This window comes from Salmo salar, chromosome 05 (assembly GCF_965601325.2).
Source record: "Salmo salar chromosome 05, fSalSal1, whole genome shotgun sequence".
Classification (NCBI taxonomy): Eukaryota; Metazoa; Chordata; class Actinopteri; order Salmoniformes; family Salmonidae; genus Salmo; species Salmo salar.
In genome coordinates this window covers 12,018,091-12,036,813 of record NC_138295.1, presented here as the reverse complement: position 1 = coordinate 12,036,813, position 18,723 = coordinate 12,018,091, and the positions used below count along the sequence as shown (strand labels likewise).

The 18,723-nt window shown below is 44.8% G+C and overlaps 1 protein-coding gene across 11 annotated transcripts in view; it reads left to right on the top strand.

The window, feature by feature from the left end:
- LOC106604253 (UDP-N-acetylglucosamine--peptide N-acetylglucosaminyltransferase 110 kDa subunit) overlaps nt 1–18,723 on the top strand; it is a 42,580-nt gene that overhangs the window by 7,653 nt on the left and 16,204 nt on the right. For 6 of the 11 annotated variants that reach the window (XM_082975034.1, XM_082975036.1, XM_082975040.1 and 3 more), the window contains exons 5-10: nt 434–550; nt 1,253–1,332; nt 12,970–13,165; nt 13,752–13,892; nt 18,210–18,310; nt 18,434–18,587. In XM_082975034.1, the coding sequence (XP_082831160.1) occupies nt 434–550; nt 1,253–1,332; nt 12,970–13,165; nt 13,752–13,892; nt 18,210–18,310; nt 18,434–18,587 (789 nt within the window). Of the gene's footprint in view, nt 1–433; nt 551–1,252; nt 1,333–12,969; nt 13,181–13,751; nt 13,893–18,209; nt 18,311–18,433; nt 18,588–18,723 lie in introns of all 11 variants that reach the window. The other 5 variants (XM_082975033.1, XM_082975037.1, XM_082975035.1 and 2 more) reach the window with 1 other exon arrangement.

Below are 18,723 nucleotides of genomic sequence, written 5' to 3'. Positions count from 1 at the left end.
TTTAGGTATTTTCCTTCACATTAGCGGCTTATTATCGGCTGTACATTACATAGTAAAGCAGAAAAGGCTAGTCAACGTTTCTGTTCCTCATCTTGTGAGAAGGAGGCCATGATAACTGCAGAATGTCGGTCTGCGTGTGGGTGCTGGTCGGATCTGCGCAGCGTAGGAATAAGCAAGGCAGCTTAGCGCCGCAGATTTCAGCGCAGGCGAGTCCATGCTGCACACTCACTTTTTGCTTTAGTTGATAACGGTCACTAATTATTTTTCCTATATCCCTTTTTGTTTTTCTTCCTGTTTTATTCTCTTCATATCTTTATTTTATTTTACAACCTTTCCTCCTACCACCTCTATCACTGCTCCCCCTCTTCTTTTCCTCTACCACTACTCTTCCTCTCCTCCTCTTCCTCTGGTTTTGATTGTTAACCCATTGAAGGCGTGTTACCTGAAGGCTATTGAGACTCAGCCCAACTTTGCGGTGGCTTGGAGCAACCTGGGTTGTGTGTTCAACGCCCAGGGAGAGATATGGTTGGCCATACACCACTTTGAGAAGGTAAGACTTTTCTACAGAGCCGATGATGTAAAAACAAAAGACAGACCAGGATAGTCTAGTCTGACTGACTAAGGGTTCATATCTGGGCTGAAACGTTTGATAATTCACAAACAATGCTATTCATGTCTGAGAACTTTTTAAGTACAGTCCTAGTAGAGTGTACACCAGTGAACAGGGAAAGAACGGTACACAGTAAAGGGGATTTTTGGCTGAACAAAATAAAAGACCAGTGCTGGATATATTCAGTCACAAATCAATCTGGTTTAATACAAGTTGCAACAGGAGCAGAGGAAATGTCTAACTTGGCCTTCGACCAGAGATGCCCCTTATCCTAATTATACAGAACCACTAAGCCAAAACAAGGTCAGCTGCCATCTACACAATCAGTGTTCCACAGAATAGAACAACAATCGGTGTCCTTGGACCTGCAGTCTGGCGTCAGGCCCTATCAACAGATATGAGTAACATCCAGAATTGCATCTAGTGACCAACCCGTGACATAAATGGAACACTTGAAATCATGTGGATTACATAATGGGAACATGTATAAATATGCAAAGCATTGTGTTAATTACGCTTAACTGAATATTAACTTAAATAGTCCACATTACAACTGGTGTTTGGAGGAAATGTTTAACACACTTCTACTACAGTCTATCCTGTTCGTTGTGTATGATGTATGGATTTATGGGTATTTGTCAGGCTGTGACTCTGGATCCCAACTTCCTGGATGCCTACATCAACTTGGGCAACGTTCTGAAAGAGGCTCGCATCTTTGACAGGTCAGTGACTTTTCCCATGGTATAACCAGTTAAACCTGAAGACACTCCGTTGTTCATGTCATTTTATAATTTTAATCATCCTAATTTCACCTGGTGAGTCCTAGGCTAATAATAGGGTCTGTGTTCCAAACAGCACCCTATTCCCTGTGTAGTGCACTAATCTTGACCAGGGCCCATAGGCGCCAGTCAAAAATTGCACTATATAAGGAATAGGGTGCCGTTTCGGACGTAGCCTAGGTATGACACTCTGACGCCTTGTAATTACATTTTAAGAAAGTCAAACACAGAATCATGCATATGAAAGTAGCAGCAGTATTAGCAGCAGTACACGAACCCAATGTTTCTGCTGCGAGTAGAGCGTATGTCGAGCCTTCCTTGGTGCTGGTTTGTATGGGTAGTAATAGTATCTTGTCGGTAAGTGTGTGGTGTGTATATCTATAGATATATATTTTTAAATATAGATATATAATATATTTTTAAATATAGATATATAGATATATAGATAGATGGATGGATAGTATAAATTGTACGTAATCTGACTTTCTGGCGTTTTTATTTAAAGCTGCAATATGTAACTCTGGGCGACCTGACCATGTTCACACAGAAATGTGAGTTATAGATCTGTCATTCTCATTGAAAGCAAGTCTAAGAAGCGGTAGATCTACAGTGGCTTGTGGAAGTATTCACCCCCTTGGCATTTTTCCTATTTTGTTGCCTTACAACCTGGAATTAAAATAGATTTTCAGGGGGTTTGTATCATTTGATTTACACAACATCAAGGATAACGCTATGTCTGGCGAAACCCAACACCTCTCATCACCCCATGCACCACATTGAAGATGCAAAATATTTTTTCTTGTGAAACAAGAAAGAAGACAAAACAGAACTTGACCGTGCATAACTATTCACCACCCCAAGTCAATTTTATTCTTTTTTTCACCTTTATTTTACCAGGCAGGCTAGTTGAGAACAAGTTCTCATTTACAACTGTGACCTGGCCAAGATAAAGCAAAGCAATGCGACACAAACAACACAGTTACACATGGAATAAACAAGCGTACAGTCAATAACACAATAGAAAAAAAGAGTATATACAGTGTGTGCAAGTGGCGTGAGGAGGTAAGGCAATAAATAGGCCATAGTAGCAAGTAATTACAATTTAGAAAATGAACACTGGAGTGATGGATGTGCAGATGATGATGTGCAAGTAGAAATACTGGTGTGCAAAAGAGCAGAAAAGTAAATAAAAACAATATGGGGATGAGGTAGGTAGATTGGATGGGCTATGTACAGCTGCAGCGATCGGTTAGCTGCTCGGATAGCTGATGTTTAAAGTTAGTGAGGGAAATGTTAGTCTCCAGCTTCAGCGACTTCTGCAATTTGTTCCAGTCATTGGCAGCAGAGAACTGGAAGGAAAGGCGGCCAAAGGAGGTGTTGGCTTTGTGGATGACACCTGCTGGAGCGCGTGCTACGGATGGGTGTTGTTATCGTGACCAGTGAGCTGAGATAAGGCGGAGCTTTACCTAGCAAAGACTTATAGATGACCTGGATCCAGTGGGTCTGGCGATGACTATCTAGCGAGGGCCAGCCGATTTGGAGCATACATGTCGCAGTGGTGGGTGGTATATGGGGCTTTGGTGACAAAACGGATGGCACTGTGATAGACTGCATCCAGTTTGCTGAGTAGAGAGTTGGAGGCTATTTTGTAAATGACATCGCCGAAGTTTGTAGAGCCACCTTTTGCAGCAATTACAGCTAGCCACTGGGATTTCTGCCCATTCTTCGAGGCAAAACTGCTCCAGCTCCTTCAAGTTGGATGGGTTCCGCTGGTGTACAGCTGTCTTTAAGTCATACCACAAATTCTCAATTGGATTGAGGTTTGGGCTTTGACTAGGCCATTCAAAGACATTTAAATGTTTCCCCTTAAACCACTCAAGTGTTGCTTTAGCAGTATGCTTAGGGTCATTGTCCTGCTGGAAGGTGAACCTCCATCCCAGTCTCAAATCTCTTGAAGACTGAAACAAGTTTCCCTCAAGAATTTCCCAGTATTTAGCGCCATCCATTATTCCTTCAATTCAGTTTCCCAGTCCCTGTCGATGGAAAAACATCCCCACAGCATGATGCTGCCACCATGCTTCACTGTGGGGGATGGTGTTCTTGGGGTGATGAGAGGTGTTGGGTTTCGCCAGACATAGCGTTATCCTTGATGGCCAAAAAGCTCAATTTTAGTCTCTTCTAACCAGAGTACCTTCTTCCATATGTTTGGGGAGTCTCCCACATGCCTTTTGGCGAACACCAAGGGTTTGCTTATTTTTTTCTGGACAGTCTTCCGTAAAGCCCAGCTCTGTGGAGCTTTGCAGCTCCTTCAGGGTTATCTTTGGTCTCTTTGTTGCCTCTTATTAATGCCCTCCTTGCCTGGTCCGTGAGTTTTGGTGGGCGGCCCTCTCTTGGCAGGTTTGTTGTGGTGTTTGAATGGTGTCTGTGAGTATAACAGAACTCAAATTGCAGGTAAAAACCTGAGAGATTCCTTTACAGGAAGTGGCCTGTCTGACCATTTCTTGAACTTCTTTGCCATCTCTATCTTTTACAAAGGATCTCTGCTCTAACGTGACACTTCCTACGTCTTCCATGGGCGCTCAGAGCCCGGGAAAAACCTGAATGTCGTCATCCCAGCCCCAGGCTGAAACACATTATCGCCTTTCTCAAGTGGCCGATCAAGGGACTGTGGGCTTAGGCGCATGCCCTGGCCGCCCCCGTCTTTGTGATTTTTCCTCTGTTTGCCGAAAAGGAGATTCCCGGTCGGAATATTATCGCTTTTTTACGAGATAAATTGCATAAAAATTGATTTCAAACAGCGGTTGACATGCTTCGAAGTACGGTAATGGAATATTTAGAATTTTTTTTGTCACGAATTGCGCCATGCGCGCGACCCTGATTTACCATTTCGGATAGTGTCTGGGACGCACGAACAAAACGCCACTATTCGGATATAACGATGGATTATTTGGGACCAAACCAACATTTGTTATTGAAGTAGCAGTCCTGGGAGTGCATTCTGACGAAGACAACAAAGGTAATAACATTTTTGTTATAGTAAATCTGATTTTGGTGAAGGCTAAACTTGCCAGGTGTCTAAATAGCTAGCCCGTGATGGCTGGGCTATGTACTTAGAATATTGCAAAATGTGCTTTCACCAAAAAGCTATTTTAAAATCGGACATATCGAGTGCATAGAGGAGTTCTGTATCTATAATTCTTAAAATAATTGTTATGCTTTTTGTGAACGTTTATCGTGAGTAATATAGTAAATTGTTAGTAAATTCCCCGGAAGTTTGCAGGGGGTATGCTAGTTCTGAACGTCACATGCTAATGTAAAAAGCTGTTTTTTGATATAAATATGAACTTGATTGAACAAAACATGCATGTATTGTATAACATTATGTCCTAGGTGTGTCATCTGATGAAGGTCATCAAAGGTTAGTGCTGCATTTAGCTGTCTTCTGGGTTTTTGTGACATTATATGCTAGCTTGAAAAATGGGTGTCTGATTATTTCTGGCTGGGTAGTCTGATGACATAATCTAATGTTATGCTTTCGCTGTAAAGCCTTTTTGAAATCGGACAGTGTGGTTAGATAAAGGAGAGTCTTGTCTTTAAAATGCTGTGAAATAGTCATATGTTTGAAAAATTGACGTTTTTGTATTTTTGAGGAATTTGTAATTCGCGCCACGCCTATCATTGGATATTGGAGCAGGTGTTCCGCTAGCGGAACGTCTAGATGTAAGAGGTTAATAATGGATTTAATGGTGCTTCGTGAGATGTTCAAAGTTTCTGATATATTCTTTCGAGCCCAACCCTGATCTGTACTTCTCAACAACTTTGTCCCTGGCCTGTTTGGAGAGCTCCTTGGTCTTCATGGTGCCGCTTGCTTGGTTGTGCCCCTTGCTTGGTTGTGCTCCTTGCTGAGGGGTGTTGCAGACTCTGGGGCCTTTCAGAACAGGTGTATAAACTCAGCAAAAAAAATAAACGTCCCTTTTTCAGGACCCTGTCTTTCAAAGATCATTCATAAAAATCCAGACAACTTCACAGATCTCCATTGTAAAGGGTTTGAACACTGTTTCCCATGCTTGTTCAATGAACCATAAATGATTAATGAACATGCACCTGTGGAACGGTCGTTAGGACACTAACAGCTTACAGACGGTAGGCAATTAAGGTCACAGTTATGAAAACTTAGGACACTAAAGAGGCCTTTCTACTGACTCTGGAAAAACACCAAAAGAAAAATGTCCAGGGTCCCTGCTCAGCTGCGTGAACGTGCAAGGAGGCATGAGGACTGCAGATGTGGCCAGGGCAATATATTGCAATGTCCGTACTGTGAGACGCCTAAGACAGCGCTGCAGGGAGACAGGACGGACAGCTGATGGTCCTTGCAGTGGCAGACCATGTAGAACAACATCTGCACAGCATCGGTACATCCGAACATCACACCTGCGGGACAGGTACAGGATGGCAACAACTGCCTGAGTTGCACCAGGAACGCACAATCCCTCCATCAGTGCTCAAACTGTCCGCAATAGGTTGAGAGAGGTTGGACTGAGGGCTTGTAGGCCTGTTGTAAGGCAGGTCCTCGCCAGACATCACCGGCAAAAACGTCACCTATGGGCACAAACCCACCATCGCTGGACCAGACAGGACTAGCAAAAAGTGCTCTTCACTGACGAGTTGTGGTTTTGTCTCACCAGGGGTGATGGTCGGATTCGCGTTTATCGTTGAAGGCATGAGCGTGACACCGAGGCCTGTACTCTGGAGCGGGATCGATTTGGAGGTGGAGGGTCCGTCATAGTCTGGGGTGGTGTGTCACAGCATCATCGGACTGAGCTTGTTGTCATTGCAGGGTATCTCAACGCTGTGCGTTACAGGGAAGACAACATACTCCCTCATGTGGTACCCTTCCTGCAGGCTCATCTTGACATGACCCTCCAGCATAATAATGCCACCAGCCATACTGAGTGTGCAGAGACAGTGCAAAATATAAGAAAGTCAGTGTAGCCATTTTGTTAGCTATTTAGCAGTCTTATGGCATGGGGATAAAGCTGTTTAGGAACCTGTTGGTGTCAGACTTGATGCACCAGTACCGTTGACTGCTGCAGAAGCAGAAAGAACAGTCTATGGCTTGAGTGGTTGGCGTCTTTTAAAGATTTTCCAGGCCTTGCTTTCACAACGCCTGATATAGAGTTCCTGGATGGCAGGGAGTTTGGCCCTAGTGATGTACTGGGCTGTCCTCACCTCCCTCTAGCGCCATGCGATCAAGGGCGGTGCTATTGACATACCACGTAGTGATGCAGCCAGTCAAGATGCTCTCAATGGTGCAGCTGTAGCACTTTTTGAGGGCCCGTGCCAAACCTTTTCAACCTCCTGAGGGGGAAGAGGTGTTGTCGCGCCGTCTTCACGACTTGCGTGTGTGTGGACCATTTTTTTGGGACGCCGCGAAACTTGAAGCTCTCGACCTGCTCCACTGCAACCCTGTTGGTGTGGATTGGGGCGCGCTCACCCCCACCCCCCCGTTTCCTGTAGTCCACAATCGGCTTGTTTGTCTTACTGACATTGAGGGAGAGGTTGTTTTTCCTGCCCCACACTGCCAGGTCACAGTGGGGGCTAGGGTGGCAGAGGTGATGTTGCATACCCTCACCACTTGGGATCGGCCCGTCAGGAAGTCAAGGATCTAGTTGCAGAGGGAGGTGTCCAGTCCCAGGGTCCTAAGATTGATGACGAGCTTGGAGGGGTCAATGGTGTTGGACGCTGAGCTGTAGTCAATGAACTGCATTCTCACATGGCTATTCCTCTTATCTAGGTGGGTGAAGGGCAGTGTTGAGTACAATTGACATTGCGTCGTCTATGCATCTGTTAGGGCGGTATGCAAATTGGAGTGGGTCTGGGATGATGGAGTTGACGTGTTCCATAACAGCCTCTTAAAGCACTTCATGATTACAGATGTGAGTGCTACAGGGTGGTAGTCATTATGGCATGAAGCCTTGGGGTTCTTAGGAACAGGAATGATGGTGGTCTTCTGAAAACATGTGGGGATTACAGACTGGGACAAGGAGAGGTTGAAAATTACAGTGAATATACCTGCCAGTTCTGCGCATGCTCTGAGAACGCGCCCTGGAATACCATCGGTTAAAGACTATTCACGTCTGCCTCAGAGCGAGATTACCCAGTCTTCTGGGTCAGTGGCGGTTCTCACACCCGGCACAATGTTATTGTCAAAGCGTGCATAAAATGCATTGAGTTCGTCTGGTGGAGGCGTATCGTTGGGCAGATCACGGCTGAGTCTTCCTTTGTAATCCGTAATGGACTGTAGTCCTTGTCACATGGGGGCTTCGGCACCTGTGTAATATGATTCCACCTTATTCCTATTGTCCTTTTGCCCGTTTGATGACTCTACGGAGGTCATAGCGGGACTTCTTGTACTTGTTCCTGTTCTCAGGCGTAGCCTCATGGTTGTCTGCGATAACCCTGTGGTCGTTTAGTTTAGCGCCAACCTCTGTTTAGTCCAGGGCTTTTGATTAGTGAAGCAGCGAGCCTTAACTGTGGGGACAACGTTGCCGATGCATTTCCTAATGAAGCCAGTGACTGAGTTGGTTAGCTCACCGACATTATCGGTGGAGCCCCGAAACAACATATTCCAATCAGCGCAAGCAAAGCATTCCTATAGCATAGTCTCTGCTGATTCTGGAGACCATTTCTCAACTGAACAAGTTACTGGTACTGTAATTTCCGGACTATAAAAGCCGCTACTTTTTTTCCCAGGCTTTGAACCTCGCGGCTTAAACAATGACGCGGCTAATATATGGATTTTTCCCGCTTTCAAAAAAAAAACACACATTCTGTGACGTGGTCAGTTTTTTGGCGGCATGAAGCTTTCATTAGACCAATGAAATTGCCGAACGGGTTAAGGTCAAACAACTTTTTTGTTTACTGTTTACATTAAATCGAGCGCTCTCAAACTTCCCATCATTCTGATTACGGTAGTCATTTTGTCACCCTCATCATGGCAAAGACACAGAGAAATGCATATGATGCAGCTTTCAAGTTGAAGGCGATTGATCTGGCTGTTGGAAAAGGAAATAGAGCTGCTGCACTGGAGCTTGGTCTGGAGCAATGACTTTCTTGGTAGGCTACTGTTTACTGCTAATTTTAAATTTTTTGTTACAAGCCGTGTTTCGTTAAAGCCTGTGTAAAGTTCATTTGTTTAAATGTACCGGTAGGCACCTGTGGCTTATAGACATGTGCGGCTTATTTATGTTCAAAATATATATATTTTTTTTAATTCAGTAGGTGCGGTTAATAGTCCGGAAATTACGGTAATTTACTGTTTAGAGCTTCTGCTTGTCAACAGGAAGCAGGACTATGGAGTCACGATCTGATTTGGCGGATGAGGGAGTGCCTTGTATGCTTGCTTGTGAGTAGAATGACAATGGTCTAGGCCTTTATTGCCCCTAGTGGTGAGGAAGACCTTGATGGAAGTTGGATATCGTGTATCTTAATGATGCACAATTAAAATTGCCGGCAAACAGAAAACCAGCCTCGATGTAAGTTTTCCTTCTTGGTTATAGCCTCTTAGTTATCCTCAGGTGGAATGTTTACAATAGTCACGATTAGAGGTCGACCGATTATGATATTTCAACGCCGATACCGATTTATTGGAGGGCCAAAACACCGCCGATACCGATTAATGGGGCGATTTTTTTTAATGTTTTTTTTTTATATATATATATATTTTTTTTATAAATTATTATTTTATTTTTTTTAAATGTTTTGTAATAATGACAATTACAACAATACTGAATGAACGATTATTTTAACTTAATATAATGCATCAATAAAATCAATTTAGCCTCAAATAAATAATGAAACATGTTCAATTTGGTTTAAATAATGCAAAACAAAGTGTTGGAGAAGAAAGTAAAAGTGCAATATGTGCCATGTAAGAACGCTAATGTTTAAGTGCCTTGCTCAGAACATGGGAACATATGAAAGCTAGTGGTTCCTTTTAACATGAGTCTTCAATATTCCCAGATAAGAAGTTTTAGGTTGTAGTTATTATAGGAATTATAGGACTATTTCTCTCTCTACGATTTGTATTTCATATACCTTTGACTATCGGATGTTCTTATAAGCACTTTAGTATTGCCAGTGTAACAGTATAGCTTCCGTCCCTCTCCTCGCTCCTACCTGGGCTCGAACCAGGAACACATCGACAACAGTCACCCTCGAAGCAGCGGTGAAAAAAAAATATATATAAATAAAAAATCGGCAAATCGGTGACCAAAAATACCGATTGTTATGAGAACTTGAAATCGGCCCTAATTAATCGGCCATTCCGATTAATCGGTCGACCTCTAGTCACGATGACAACTGAAAACTCACTCGTGAGGTAAAAGGTTGGCATATTACCGTGTATTCCAAGACTGGTGAACAATGGGTCGTGCTTCCACCATGCTCGAGTCAGCACACCAGTTGTTGTTGATGAAGAGGTGAGGGAATGGATCTTTTCCGAGAGCCATGTTTCAAAAGAGCAGAGAATATTGCCATTTCTAGAGTCCCGTTGGTAGCAAATCCGCGATCAAAGGTCATCCATCCCTCTTATCAAGTGACTAGTAGAATTGAGGGAAAGGGTGGCTGGTTCTCCCGTCGCCTTAAAACTTCTCTAGGGTAGTGGGCAGCATTTGGCATTTTGGATGAAAGGCGTGCCCAAATTAAACTGCCTGCTACTCGAGCCCAGAAGGTAGGATATGCATATTATTAGTAGATTTGGATAGAGAACACTCTGAAGTTTCTAAAACTGTTTGAATGATGTCTGTGAGTATAACAGAACTCGTATGGCAGGCAAAAACCTGAGAAAAATCCCACCAGGAAAGTATGGAAATCTGAGGTTTGTAGTTTCTCAAGTCCTGGCCTATCCAGTGTACAGTGACTTAGGGTTCATTTTGCACTTCCTAAGGCTTCCACTAGATGACAACAGTCTTTAGAACGTTGTTTGAGGCTTCTACAGTGAATCTTGAGCGAACAAGAGCTCCTGGAAGTTGATGACTCAGAAAATGACATGAGTTCAGTGGCGCGCGTTCATGTGAGCGTTAGCTGTGTTCCAGTTCATTTTTGAAGACATTGGAATCGTCCGGTTGGAATATTACTGAAGATTTATGTTAAAAACACCTTAAAGATTGATTCTATACATCGTTTGACATGTTTCTACGAATGTAAATATAACTTTTTTTTTTACTTTTCGTCGTGACATTTCGGCGCGCTTCCTGGATTTGGAGTAGTGGACTGAACGCACGAACAAAAAGGAGGTATTTGGACATAAATTATGGACTTTATCAAACAAAACAAACATTTATTGTGGACCTGGGATTCCTGGGAGTGCATTCTGATGAAGATCATCAAAGGTAAGTGAATATTTATAATGCTATTTATGATTTTATTTGACTCCAAAATGGCGGGTATCTGTACTGCTTGATGTTGTCTGAGCGCAGTACTCAGATTATTGCAAAGTGTGCTTTTGCCGTGAAGCTTTTTTGAAATCTGACACAGCGGTTGCATTAAGAAGTTTATCTATAATTCTTTGAATAACAGTTTAATATTTTATCAACGTTTATGATGAGTATTTCTGTAAATTGATGTGCTCATTCACCGGAAGTTTTTGGAGGCAAAATATTTCTGAACATTACTGGCCAATGTAAAATGGGGTTTTTGGATATAAATATGAACTTTATCGATGTATTGTGTAACATGAAGTCCTATGAGTGCCATCTGATGAAGATCATCAAAGGTTAGTGCTTAATTTTAGCTGTATTTCTAGTTTTTGTGACGCCTCTCCTTGCTTGGAAAATGGCTGTGGTTTTTCTTGTTTCTGCGCTGTCCTAACATAATCTAACTTTATGCTTTCGCCGTAAAGCCTTTTTGAAACCGGACAATGTGGTTGGATTAACGAGAAGTGTATCTTTAAAATGGGATATAATAGTTGGATGTTTGAGAAATTTGAATTATGAGATTTTTGTTGTTTTGAATTTGGTGCCCTGCTATTTCACTGGCTGTTGAATAGTGTGTCCCGCAGGTGGGATGGTCGGCAGTATCCCCTCTAGCCTCTAACATCTGTTTCTTCTTGGTTTGCCCAAAAAATGGGTTGGAATTACAGGGCAGATGAGTTGAAGTGTAAGCTGGAATTGCGCTAACTGCCCATCTGATGTTAAAAAGTTGTCGTTTTATAAGAAATCATAGCGGATACGTAATTATTTTTTATTTTTTTTGTAACTTATTCAAGTTGGGTGGTGGCCACCCAGTACACCACCATCTTAACAAATACTTATTTTACAAGAGAAACCTGACGAGAAGCTACAGCTCAGTAGCACTAGTACCACTCTACTCTCCTCTACACATCACTAGTACCACTCTACTCTCCTCTACACATCACTAGTACCACTCTACTCTCCTCTACACATCACTGGTACCCCTCTACTCTCCTCTACACATCACTGGTACCCCTCTACTCTCCTCTACACATCACTGGTACCCCTCTACTCTCCTCCTCACACATCACTGGTACCCCCACTCTACTCTCCCACACTCACTGGTACCACTCTACTCTCCACATCACTGGTACCGCTCTACTCTCCACATCACTAGTACCGCTCTACTCTCCACATCACTAGTACCGCTCTACTCTCCACATCACTAGTACCGCTCTACTCTCCACATCACTAGTACCGCTCTACTCTACTCTCCTCTACACATCACTAGTACCGCTCTACTCTCCTCTCCTCTACACAGCACTGGTACCACTCTACTCTCCTCTCCTCTCCTCTACACATCACTAGTACCCCTCTACTCTACTCTCCTCTACACATCACTAGTACCGCTCTACTCTCCTCTCCTCTACACATCACTAGTACCGCTCTACTCTCCTCTCCTCTACACAGCACTGGTACCCCTCTACTCTACTCTCCTCTACACAGCACTGGTACCCCTCTACTCTACTCTCCTCTACACAGCACTGGTACCGCTCTACTCTCCTCTCCTCTACACATCACTAGTACCGCTCTACTCTCCTCTCCTCTACACATCACTGGTACCCCTCTACTCTCCTCTCCTCTACACAGCACTGGTACCCCTCTACTCTACTCTCCTCTACACAGCACTGGTACCCCTCTACTCTCCTCTCCTCTACACAGCACTGGTACCGCTCTACTCTCCTCTCCTCTACACATCACTGGTACCCCTCTACTCTCCTCTCCTCTACACAGCACTGGTACCCCTCTACTCTCCTCTCCTCTACACAGCACTGGTACCGCTCTACTCTCCTCTCCTCTACACAGCACTGGTACCCCTCTACTCTCCTCTCCTCTACACAGCACTGGTACCCCTCTACTCTCCTCTCCTCTACACAGCACTGGTACCCCTCTACTCTCCTCTCCTCTACACAGCACTGGTACCGCTCTACTCTCCTCTCCTCTACACATCACTGGTACCGCTCTACTCTCCTCTGTATCCATGCGGTGCTGGGCTACCTGAGTCCTCAGCCTTTAGTACTTATTATTACTAGCGTTTACCCACCCTTCTCTTTTTCCAACCATTCAGAGCGGTGGCTGGCTACCTGCGTGCCCTCAGCCTGAGCCCCAACCACGCCGTCGTCCACGGCAACCTGGCGTGCGTCTACTACGAGCAGGGTCTTATCGACCTGGCCATCGACACGTACCGCCGCGCCATCGAGCTGCAGCCCCACTTCCCTGACGCCTACTGTAACCTGGCCAACGCCCTCAAGGAGAAGGGCAATGTAAGGAAGAACACGGTGTGTGTGTCCAAGCAGTGAGAGACTGCTCCGTTATTCTGCATCCCAACTGCCAGTGTGAGGGGCATGACGGTCCCAGCAGGCCGCAGCAGTTGTCTGTCTGTGCCCCGTGCATGCCATGCCTGTGTGCCTTCCTTGACCTAATTTAGGAGATGAGGGGGGGGGGGGGGTTTCTCCACATATACAGAGAGGAGATCAGACTGGGTGTGGTTAGATGGATATGCATGACACCCTGGTCTTCTAGCTGGTCTGTTTCATGATTGTTGAGAGGCCATCCCTTTCAACACTGCTCCAGACAGAAAGATTATCTTGGGAAGTGCAAACATCCCATGTTCAGCTACAAACAGGGTTGCAGATATGGGTTCCAGCTTTCAGTTAGCAGTGTTTGTGTAGCTGTTGTCTCTGTTGTGGGTCTCCCTTTCTGTTGGCCCTGTCTGGGCCTTGGCGTCTGTCTGTACGAAAATGTATGTTTTTCTGTGTGAGGGTGTCTGTCTGTATCTGTGAATGTGTGTGTCTGTTTGAATGCGTGAGTGTGGTTTAACCCTGTGTGGTTTAACCCCGTCTCTCCCAGGTATCCGAGGCTGAGGAGTGTTACAACACGGCTCTGCGGCTGTGTCCCACCCACGCAGACTCTCTCAACAACCTGGCCAACATCAAGAGGGAGCAGGGCAACATTGAGGACGCCGTCCAGCTCTACAGGAAAGCCCTGGAGGTGAGACGGATAACTATGGCAGAATGCTCAAAGAAAGCATTGAAAGTAGCATTGAAAAGTATCTCTCCCTCCCCTTCTCTTACCTGGCATAATGGGTTTAAGGAATGCTGTTTACAGGCCCTTGTTTTTTTCCCACCACACTCTTAATCACGTCAGCTCAGTGTTCTCTTTAAGGAAGTGTAATTTCAGGATTTTGGTGGTGACTGAACAATTGTTTGTTTTTTGTAGGTGTTTGCAGCGGCCCACTCTAACCTGGCCAGTGTCCTGTTATATACACTGCTCAAAAAAATAAAGGGAACTCTTAAACAACACAATGTAACTCCAAGTCAATCACACTTCTATGAAATCAAACTGTCCACTTAGGAAGCAACACTGATTGACAATACATTTCACATGATGTTGTGCAAATGGAATAGACAACAGGTGGAAATTATAGGCAGTAGTTAGCAAGACACCCCCAATAAAGGAGTGGTTCTGCAGGTGGGGACCACAGAACACTTCTCAGTTCCTATGCTTCCTGGTTGATGTTTTGGTCACTTTTGAATGCTGGCGGTGCTTTCACTCTAGTGGTAGCATGAGACGGAGTCTACAACCCACACAAGTGGCTCAGGTAGTGCAGCTCATCCAGGATGGCACATCAATGCGAGCTGTGGCAAGAAGGTTTGCTGTGTCTGTCAGCGTAGTGTCCAGAGCATGGAGGCGCTACCAGGAGACAGGCCAGTACATCAGGAGACGTGGAGGAGGCTGTAGGAGGGCAACAACCCAGCAGCAGGACCGCTACCTCCGCCTTTGTGCAAGGAGGAGCAGGAGAAGCACTGCCAGAGCCCTGCAAAATGACCTCCAGCAGGCCACATGTGCATGTGTCTGCTCAAACTGTCAGAAACAGACTCCATGAGGGGGGTATGAGGGCCCGACGTCCACACGTGGGGGTTGTGCTTACAGCCCAACACCGTGCAGGACGTTTGACATTTGCAAGAGAACACCAAGATTGGCAAATTCGCCACTGGCGCCCTGTGCTCTTCACAGATGAAAGCAGGTTCACACTGAGCACATGTGACAGACGTGACAGAGTCTGGAGACGCCGTGGAAAACGTTCTGCTGCCTGCAACATCCTCCAGCATGACCGGTTTGGCGGTGGGTCAGTCATGGTGTGGGGTGGCATTTCTTTGGGGGGCCGCACAGGCCTCCATGTGCTCGCCAGAGGTAGCCTGACTGCCGTTAGGTACCAAGATGAGATCCTCAGACCCCTTGTGAGACCATATGCTGGTGCGGTTGGCCCTGGGTTCCTCCTAATGCAAGACAATGCTAGACCTCATGTGGCTGGAGTGTGTCAGCAGTTCCTGCAAGAGGAAGGCATTGATGCTATGGAGTGGCCCGCCCGTTCCCCAGACCTGAATCCAATTGAGCACATCTGGGACATCATGTCTCGCTCCATCCACCAACGTTGCACCACAGACTGTCCAGGAGTTGGCGGATGCTTTAGTCCAGGTCTGGGAGGAGATCCCTCAGGAGACCATCCGCCACCTCATCAGGAGCATGCCCAGGTGTTGTAGGGAGGTCATACAGGCACGTGGAGGCCACACACACTACTGAGCCTCATTTTGACTTGTTTTAAGGACATTACATCAAAGTTGGATCAGCCTGTAGTGTAGTTTTCCACTTTAATTTTGAGTGTGACTCCAAATCCAGTGCTGATTTTTGTTGTCAGCACATTCAACTATGTAAAGAAAAAAATATTTAATAACATTATTTCTTTCATTCAGATCTAGGATGTGTTGTTTAAGTGTTCCCTTTATTTTTTTGAGCAGTATATATTCTAACCTGAAGGGTGTCCACTCACTGCCCAGAGTGGGTGAAAAACGTGCTTTCGTGATGAAATTTCACTTCCTTATGTTATAAAATACATTTTACCAAGACAAATGATTATTCATGTTCTGAATCGTTCAGCGAGGTCTTAATCGAACATAGTGCCTTCGGAAAGTATTCAGACCCCTTGTCATTTTCCTCATTTAGTTACGTTACAGCCTTATTCTAAAATGGATCCTCATCAATCTACACACAATACCCCATAATGACAAAGCAAAAACAGGTTTTTAGACATTTTTGCACATTTATTACAAATATAAAACGCATACCTTTATTTACAATGCTCCCGAGTGGTGCAGTGGTCTAAGGCACTGCGTCTCAGTGCTAGAGGCGTCACTACAGACACCCTGGTTCGATTCCAGACTGCATCACAACCAGACGTGATTGGGAGTCCCATATGGCGGCGCACAGGTTTAGCAGGTGTAGGCCGTCACTGTAAATAAGAATTTGTTCTTAACTAGATAAAGGTTAAATCGTTTAATTTTTTTTTTACATAAGTATTCAGATCCTTTGCTATGAAACTCTAAATAGAGCTCAGGTGCATCCTGTTTCCATTGATCATCCTTGATGTTTCTACAACTTGATTGGAGTTCACCTGTGGTAAATTCAATTGATTGGGCATTTATTTGGAAAGGCACACACCTGTCTGTATAAGGTCCCACAGTTGACAGTGCATGTCAGAGCAAAAACCAAGCCATGAGGTCAAAAGAATTGTCCATAGAGCTCTGAGACAGGATTGTGTCAAGGCACAGATCTGGGGAAGGGTACCAACACATTTCTACAGCATTGAAGGTCCCCAAGAACAGTGGACTGATCATTTTTAAATTGAAGAAGTTTGGACCACCAAGACTCTTTCTAGAGTTGGCCACCTGGCCCAACTGAGCAATCGGGGGATAAGGGCCTTGGTCAGGGAGGTGACCAAGAACCCGATGGTCACTCTTACAGAGCGCCAGAGTTCCTCTGTGGAGATGGGAGAACCTTCCAGAAGGACAACCATCTCTGTAGCCCTCCACCAATCAGGCCTTTATGGTAGAGTGGCCAGACGGAAGCCACTCTTCAGTAAAAGGACATGACAGCCCACTTGGAGTTTGCCAAAAGGCACCTAAAGACTCAGACCATGAGACACAAGGTCCTCTGGTCTGATGAAACCAAGATTGAACTCTTTGGCCTGAATGTCAAGCATCACCTTTGGAGGCAACCTGGCACCATCCCTATGGTGAAGCATGGTGGTGGCAGCATCATGCTTGGGGATGTTTTCCAGCGGCAGGAAATGGGACACAAGTCAGGATCGAGGCAAAGATGAGCGGAGCGAAGTACAGAGTGATCCTTGATGAAAACCTGCTCCAGAGCGCTCAGGACCTCAGACTGGGGTTCACCCTCCAACTGGACAACAACCCTAAGCACACAGCTAAGACAACACAGGCGTGGCTTCGGGACAAGTCTCAATGTCCTTGATTGGCCCAGCCAGAGCCCGGACTTGAACCCGATCAAACATCTTTGGAGAGACCTGAAAATAGCTGTGCAGCGACGCTCCCCATCCAACCTGACAGAGCTTGAGAGGATCTGCAGAGAAGAATGGGAGAAACTCCCCAAATACAGGTGTGCCAAGCTTGCAGCGTCATACCCAAGAAGACTCAAGGCTGTAATCGCTGCCAAAGGTGCTTCAACAAATTATTGAGTAAAGGGTCTGAATACTTATGTTAATGTGATATTTCTGTTTTTTATTTTTAATGAATTTGCTAAAATATGTTTTTGCTTTGTCATTATGGGGTATAGTGTGTAGATTGATGAGGGGGGAAAAACCATTTAATCTATTTTAGAATAAGGCTGTAATGTAACAAAATGAGGGGTCTGAATACTTTCCAAATGCACTGTATAATTAACATCATATCCAAGAAGTTGGATTTTGTAACGTAATACATCTGATAATAAGCACTTAGCTCTGACAGAGCGGTGCCGGTTTCTCACCCCAACTTTTGAGAATTTTACATTTTGTGGTCGTCTTCAGTTGTTTCCGCAGGTCACAAAAAGCTACATTTATGACACGGACCGAGTTGAATTTGAAAGCCTTTTGTAAATCAAAATATTGGTATGTGCTCCATTGACGTCTCACATCATCAGACGCTTGTTTCTGTGAGAAATCTACTGAAAAGAACAGGAATTTCACATTAATATGAAAACATATACTAAAATATGGAAATGCACGTCTCAAAATTGACATTATCTTGCCTCATTTTATGTCCTGCCAATTTGATTAAAAAGGATGACCAGTTCAACAGGCAGGTAGCCTTTATTCTGGACAGAATCCAGACTAGCTGATGCCGTTTCCCAGATTTTTTTTAAACCACTTTTTCCTCTGGCCTTGATTTAGTCACCCTGTCTGGTCATCCTACAAGGGGTCAAATTGTGTATTTGATTGGGCACCCTATAACCTGTGGTTGGTGTCTTCAGGTGTTTCCAGAGTTTGCAGCGGCCCACTCTAACCTGGCCAGCGTTCTGCAGCAGCAGGGGAAACTCCAGGAGGCCCTCATGCACTACAAAGAGGCCATCAGGTCAGCAGACACAGACCCTCTGTCTCGCTCTCTTTCATCTCGTGGTTTTAGGGACGGTATTTCAAGGTACTAAATCTAGTTGATAGATTGGCGTCCTACTGAATTGTTTCTGTGTCTCTGTAGAATCAGCCCTACGTTTGCTGATGCCTACTCCAACATGGGCAACACTCTGAAGGAGATGCAGGATGTCCAGGGAGCTCTACAGTGTTACACCAGAGCCATCCAGATCAACCCTGCCTTTGCTGATGCTCACTCTAACCTGGCCTCCATTCACAAGGTCTGTTATAACTCCTATCAGACCTACAGAAGTGAAGTTGATTTGTTGTTTGTATTACTCTCTTTTTTTTCTGTCACTAATATTCCCCAGGGCCAAATTCACCTATGCTTTGCAATTTAGTTATTTAATTCATGAG